The sequence below is a fragment of the Myotis davidii genome, unplaced genomic scaffold (assembly GCF_000327345.1).
Source record: "Myotis davidii unplaced genomic scaffold, ASM32734v1 scaffold225, whole genome shotgun sequence".
Lineage (NCBI taxonomy): Eukaryota > Metazoa > Chordata > Mammalia > Chiroptera > Vespertilionidae > Myotis > Myotis davidii.
This window is the reverse complement of record NW_006296222.1, coordinates 747,434-755,200: the sequence shown is the minus strand read 5'-3', so window position 1 is coordinate 755,200 and position 7,767 is coordinate 747,434. Positions and strand designations below refer to the sequence as shown.

Below are 7,767 nucleotides of genomic sequence, written 5' to 3'. Positions count from 1 at the left end.
AGAGAAAGACATGTTGAGCCTGGACTTGTGAGAATTTGCAGGCTATGTTCGTAATTTTGCTTTTACCTTAAAGGTAAATTAGTATATTTTAAAATTACTGACAAGGGCAGTAACGTAATTGTTGGATTTTTCGTAATCACTGGGACTGTTGTGTGGAGAATGGCTTGAAGATTCATTTACATAAATGTGGAAGGACAGCAGGGAAGTGATTGGGGCAGATTAGGAAGAAGTGGTGCTGATAGCATGTGCTAGGGTTGTGACTGTAGACTTGGCGAGAAACTGATATGTGAGAGATATTTTCTGAAGGTAGAAATAACAGAACTTACTGGTGTGTTTAGTATGAAGGTAAGGGAACCAGAGATGTCAAAGATGTCCTCTTTGTTTCTGTTTGAGTAAATGGATGAATGAAAATCTGGGAAAGCATGACTTCACATGTGGGTATGTATCTTTGTTTCTGTTTGAGTAAATGGATGAATGACTTCACATGTGGGTATGGATGCTATGAGGAGATGCTTTTGAAACATAAACTTGGAGCTGTGAAATAGGCTAACTATACCAATCAGGAGATTGGGTTCGTGGGAAGCAGTACATGTATTTGAAACTATAGACTATGTTGAAAACGCCTAGGCTGAGTGAATGGAGTAAGATAAATGGCTAGCAATGAGATTTGATAAACTATAGTATTTAATAACAAAGTAAAGGAGTAGATTTAACTCACAAAAAGAACTGAAGAATTGTCATAAAATCTATAGAAATAGAAGAGAGGGGTGTCATAGACATCAAGTAAAATGACCGTTTCTTGACAAATGAACTGTTACTTTGGTAGTGACATAGAAACATGACTGAAGTAGACTATGGTCAGACCATAGTCAGATTGAAATATACAACTCTTTACTAACAGGGTTAGTCAATTGGTTAAGGTGCTCAAGAAGTCAAATGTACAGATTCACTGAAGAGGAGAAAGAGCTCTTCCATTGCCACAATACGTATAAAGATGTGTTGGTGAAAGTGGTGAAGTGAAATTTAATTGAACTGTTTGTAAAAGGGCTTAGTGTTTATATAATAATAAATGCCATTTTACAATATTCTGGTATATCTGAAAACATAGAACATTGAAAAGAGTCATAGGAATTTTTGTTGAAAGCACTTATAAAATAATTTTTTAGGAGATTTCTTTGTATTTTTTACTTTTTAATTTATTTTGTTTTACTTAAATGCCCTTTTTAATACTATTGGAAAAATGTATTCACAACTTCATATAACCCATTTGCATAGTTTCTGTAGTACCTCAGTTTATTAAGTACTACTATAGTAAACTGTCTTCTTAATCTCTTACCAGTCTTTACCAGTGAATTATAATAACTATAGTTTTATTAAGCATTATTCACCAATGTACTCAAAGAGGAATTCAAGATTTATAAATATGTTGATAATTGTATTCTGTATGGATGCTTAGAAATTTATGCATGGTTCACTGTTTTTCTTTTTCAATTTTTTCAACCTGCTTTTATTAATTTTCTCCTCAATGCATTTTTATTGGCCCCTATATTCTACTTAATAAAAGTTGTAAAGGCTATATGAATGAAACAAACAACAAACAAACAAACTGTATTTGTTATGGTAAGGGAATATTAATTTATATTTGGAGATGCTTATCTATTATGGGTTCAGTTGGCAATTGCTGGTAATTTTTTTATTTGGTCGGTGGAGATTTCTTTGCACTATTTAATACCTTTTAATACATTTTTTCAACATATAATGCATTTTCTGATTACTTGCAATGTTAATTTTCACAGGTGAAAAGCAAAAAGGATGTTTAAGTACTGGTCAGCTGTTTTGTTTCTTGGATTCATTTTTTTGGAGTCAGAAGGAAGGCCAAGCAAAGAAGTAGGATATGGCCTTAAGTCTTATCAACCTCTAATAAGACTGCGACACAAGGTACAGTCACCATTCTGAATTTTCTCATAGGTCCTAGTAATTAGGAGCTAAACTATTAGTTGTTTGATTTCTTATTCATTCAAGAGCACTTACTTAAGAATATGCTTTCAGAATATAATTTTCATATTATGAAAAATATACATTTTAAAACATAAAATGGTAGTAATTTATAAAATGTATAAATTTAGAATTTTGAAAATTTTGACAAAGCATAGAGATGGCTCATTTAAAAATATATTATTAAAGTTAACAAGTAGTAATAGTTTTATAAAATAATTAAATATGTTAAGATTTAATCAACCAGATTATGTCCACATTAATTTTAAGTTTAAAACTTGTAAAACTAAAGCAAAAGTGTTATGTCCTTAAATCTGTTATAAAGGTAAACTAAGAAAGGATTTTTATACTATGGGGAAATACATAGGTTGGTAAAGGATTTGTTTTTGTAGAAATAATGAAACTTTTTAATTTTATAAAAAATAATTTTTGGCAGTAAATACTTCTTTATGTTAAATATATTCAAGTATAAAATAAATAGACATTTAGGTATAATATAAATTACATAGATTACTCATAATAAATTAAGCTAGTGGTTTTATTGTAATAACAGATCATGATAGTATAAATAACAAACTTAAGTAAATATTAAATCAAATAAAAGTTTATAATACATTTTGGTTTACATAGAAAGTAGAAAAAGACAAAAAACATACTAATTATGAGATAAAAAATATTTTTAAATGTCTTATACTACTTGTCTTAAAAAAAACTTTGAAAATAAACATATAAGCTAGTCAGAGAAAGGTAAGTATCACATGATCTCACTCATATGTGGAATTTAATGAACCAAATAAACTGATGATCAATAATAGACCCAGAGACATAGAAGGAAAGGCAGGGGAGGGTAGATGGGAAGAGATCAACCAATGAACTTGTATGCATATATGCATAACCTGTGGACACAGACAATGGGTGGTGAGGGCCTGAGTGGGAAGCATGCGGGAAGAGGTTAATGGGATAAAAGGAAGACCTATGTAATACTTTCAACAATAGAGTTTAAAAATAAAATAAAATAAACATATATTCATTTTCCCTTACATTGAACACACATCTTTGGCACTTACATTATATATATATATATTTGCTAAATTCTTTCGTAATATTATAATCTCTCTATAGAAAAGCCTAAGTGATCGTTAAGACTGGTTGACCAAATATACTGGTTGACCAAACAACCAGTCGACTGGTCACTATGACGCACACTGACCACCAGGGGCAGACGCTCAATGCAGGAGCTGCCCCCTGGTGGTCAGTGCGTTCCCACAGCCAACCTTCCACAGTCCCTCCCCCTGGCAGACCAGCTCTGATCAGCCCTGATAAGCCCTGATTGGGACTGGGCTAGATGGCCCTGATTGGCCCCTATTGGCCCTGATTGCCTGATCCCCAGCCAGGCCAAGTAACCCCCGACCCTTGCACAAATTCGTGCACCAGGCCTCTAGTATTTTAATAGAGTGACTAAGTGTTACTGGGATTTTTATGTGGTAGACACTAAGCTAAGATCTGAATTATATTATTTTATCTTCAAAACAATCTTATGAAGATGTACCTGTTTTCATCTTATAAATAAGAAATCAAAATTCATAGAAATGTTAAGGATTTTTCTGAATACATAAATTCTTTAAATATATTAATCAGCTAGGGATAACATTCAGGATAGGTTTGATAGCCAGAAAAATAAAAAATAAAATAAGAAAAAATGTAAACGTATACTTCAGTGCCAAATATCATTGTAGAAATTTAGTCACATGCAAAAGTAAATACGTTCTTAAAGTTTCTGGTCTGGGTAAATACAAGGAAAGGATTGACCTTATTCCACTATCTTTAAATTTTTATTCATGTCCTCCTCCTCAGGGACTAATAATCAGTTTTATCCTATCCCAATACTTAGAAATAATAACACCTTTGTGAATATTGTCAAAACACATTGTTAATACAACATATTGGCTCATACTCCAACATTCCCAATAAATATTTATTTTGTACTGTGTGTCTGCCCTAAGTTATGCATGTTGAGGTCAAAACTATGACTTTCTAATCCTGTTATTCCTGTGCCATGAACACAGTAGATACTATTTAATTGAATCTCTGAGAGTCTTTAACTAGAAATAATACTTGATTGCTGGTATTTAAAACAGAGAGACAGAGAACGTCATGGTGGTACTTAATTTTGAAACAACTTGGGAGAGAAGTGAAATTAAGCCACAAAAGGCATTTTGTGTGTGTGTGTGTGTGTGTGTGTGACCATGTGGAAGTGTGTATTTGACAGGAACAGAGAGGCATCCTGAGTTGTGCAAGCCCCTGTAAGAACCACCAGATAGTTTCCACTCACACCCAACTCCCACCTGACCACTGGGAACTATCTTTCCTTCCCCTTAGAGCCTTTTTATTTTGTCTGTATCATTCGTTATTTAGATTCTAGAAATACCTGGTCATCCTCTTTTCCACTGACTCTCATTGCAATTAGGCATATATGCCACTTGATTGCTGAGGCTTTCCCCAACCATAATTGAAAATGGAATAACCATAACCATTCCCTATCTCCAACTTTTTATATCTAATTTCATCAAGAGAACTCATCACTCTTCCTCAAGATAAATATTTCATTGATTTATTTTTTTTAATGTTTTGTTCCATTAGGTTGTAAACTGCTATACATCTTGCTGTACTCCTGCACCTAGAACAGTGTTTGGCAGGTGGTAAACACTGAACAAATAGCTAAGAAATGAATGAATCCATCTGCTGACTAGAATAAGACAAATTAGGATGATACATGTATTTGTATTATGCAGTGAATTCTACATAATTATTTAGTTCATTATAATTATTTCATTAATTACAATTAGTAAATTAATTAGGTATAATTTTATTTTTTATCATTTAATCAGAGTAAAATCAACAAAACAATGCTTTAAAACTGTATATAAAGTATTTTAATATTGTTACACAATTTCCTTTTATTTATTTTTTCACCTACATAGTTTTATTTAAATTGCAAAAAATATAAATTCTACATGTAAGACTGAGGTGATGCATATGAGATTTTCTATTTAGATTATGTTTCACTAATATTAAATATTAGCTATTGACTAGAAAACTAAAACATGGATAATCAATAAAATCAATCTCCAGTTCTGATTAGCCATTTTCCATATTTTCCCCAGAGGACTTTTAGTACATTGAATCTAAACAAAAAATATGTATAGACCTCATATTTACCAAATATTTGTGTGCCAACTGTGTAATGAATCCCTTCTTGGGACCAAAAAGTGAAATGTGAGACTTCTGAGATTACATGGACATATTGTAGATCTAAATATAAATACATGTGCATATTTATCAGTTTTACAAATACACATAAGTGTGATTGAAAATATATTTGTGTTTCAGGATAAACACAAGTAGCATAAATTCATCATTCTGATTATATAAATCTTAATTATAGTCTACAGTATATGTCTGAGAGAGCTAACCATGTATTTCATACAGTGTGTTTCTCCAACAAGCATTTATGAAATATCAAATGCAAGAATTCATTAGCACTCTAGAATTGTAAAATAGAGTTACTAAATTCAAATCCTCAAAATGGTTATCTTATTTATTATTATTTTAAAGTAAACAGTGCATACTTACATTGTGTTAGGTACTTTCATGTTGAAACTAATTGTTGAAACTTAAAATAGTCTTGGGATACAGGGAATGTTATTTCGGTTTATCCAAATGATATCATTAAAACGCGGAGAAGTAAAGTAACTTTCCCAAGGACAAGAGAGGGAACAGACAGAATCATTGAGACAGGGAAAAGGAACCACAAAAAAATAAAGAGGATGATGAAGGTAAAGCAACATTACACTGACCTTGAGAAAAAACATCTAATGCTCTTTCAGATTGTTCTCTCTGCCCCTCCATATGCACAACCACAGTGTTCCCATGTCCATTTCTTAGCCAGACTGACATGAATGTCTTCTCCTAAATGTTGCTGTAGCTCTGGTTTAGGGCCAACTTCTCCATGAAGACTCAGTGGGATGCTCAACTGCTGGCCTCATTGTCATGTGCATGAATAATGAACTTTCTGAAGTCTCCCAAATTTTGAACCATCAGCAGTACTGGTGTTTGCAGAGAGGTCTTTACAGAACCTAATCTTCTTAGGCATTTAGTATATGTTAACTTCTCTGTTAGGTTTATTCTATACATTTGGTCATTTAATTTTGAGTATTCCTATGTGGAAAGTAGTTTTATTACTGTTTTATAGGTGAGGATATTGGGGTTCACAAATGTTTAGTAATCATTTAATTTCACATACTGAGCAAATTAGGAAGAAGGATTCAGGATTTAATACATACATTACCCGATGAATACTTTTGGTAGTAATTTGACCGATAGGTCATATGTTTCCTATTCTCTCCTCATTCTGTTCACATATTAATAAGAATTTTATTAATTGGTCGCTTTGTGTGCAACGTTTTGTGGTTGAATGAGACTTGGTGTCTAGTTCTGGCCAATGAGTAGTGAGCACTGCCATGCAATGCATCTGGGCTGAACATTATCACTGTAAAATCTCCCTGAACTCTCTTTTGCCTCCAGCATGGCAAACGGATCTGATCAAGGTGGTGGCAACTTAAATATCCCAAGTCTAAACAACTAGGATGAAACAAACATGTGGTTAATTAGTGATTTGTAATGTGAAAGGAGTGGGGGGGGGCAGGGGAGGAGCTTCTGTTTTAAACCACTGAGATTTTGGAGTTGTTTGTTATCTCAACATAACCATAGTCTATTCTCATCAATAAAGACAGAACTAGAATTTAAATTCATATCACCTAATCACACATCCTGGGCTCCTTTCGCTGTACCATCTTGACTTTCTGTTTCACTTCCACTCTTTGGGGTGTTATTACTCTTTTATTCTCTACTAGGGGCCCAGTGCATGATTTTGTGCAACTTGAAAGGAACTGTGGGCTGTGAGGCCGTGGTGGGCACAGGGGAAGGTCTTGGCCCTTTGTCTGCGCCCCGCCCAGCCCTTCCTGTCACAACCCTTGGCCCCTATCTGCTGGCAGCCCCATTCCTGCCGCTGCCGCTCCCACGTGCTGACGGCGCTGGCCCAGCTCGCGCCCACTGATGGCGCGGAGCAATTGGGTCTGGCGCCAGTAGCGGGTGCAAGCTGTGGTTGCTGCCCTGATTGCCCCTCAGGAACAGGGGGCCCTCAGGGACGACTGGGGCCAGCAGTTGCTGCTCATACCTGCTTACGGCACCAAGTGATTGGGACCAGTACCAGGGACTGGCAGTGGGTGCAAGCGGTGGCTCCAGCACTGGCAGCAGGTGCAAGCGGGGCCATCTGGCAGAGGATGCAAGAGGCAGCTGCCAGCCCTGATCACACCTCAGGATCGGGGTGGGGGGTGGAGAAACCCTGAAGGGTGATCAGGTTGGCAGCCACCACTCGCACTCACTGACAGCGCTGAGCAATTGGGGCTGGTGCTGGCCTTGGCATGTGTGCAAGCGGTGCTGGCACCAGCAGCAGATGTGGGCACCGGCAGCAGGTGCGGGCACTGGCAGCAGGTGTGAGTGCCTGGTGGGACTGCAGTGTGTGGGAGCAAAGAATTTTCAGTAATCACTAGAAGCTCGCCCCGATGACAGCCACTGGTGCCCCACCTTGATCTGGCATTCCCGCTCATCTGCTTCACCATCCTGCTACTGCCAATGTCCAATGTCCACCATGTTCCACGTGCACCCCCTGGTGGTCAGCACACATCATAGCAACCCGTTGTTTGTTTTTTT

At 36.0% G+C, this 7,767-nt stretch overlaps 1 protein-coding gene across 2 annotated transcripts in view; it reads left to right on the top strand.

Moving 5' to 3' along the window:
* FSTL5 (follistatin like 5) overlaps positions 1-7,767 on the top strand; it is a 570,527-nt gene that overhangs the window by 45,042 nt on the left and 517,718 nt on the right. For both annotated transcript variants that reach the window (XM_006771055.2, XM_006771054.2), the window contains exon 2: positions 1,797-1,938. In XM_006771055.2, the coding sequence (XP_006771118.1) occupies positions 1,813-1,938 (126 nt within the window). In that variant the 5' untranslated portion in view covers positions 1,797-1,812. The remainder of the gene's footprint in view (positions 1-1,796; positions 1,939-7,767) is intronic.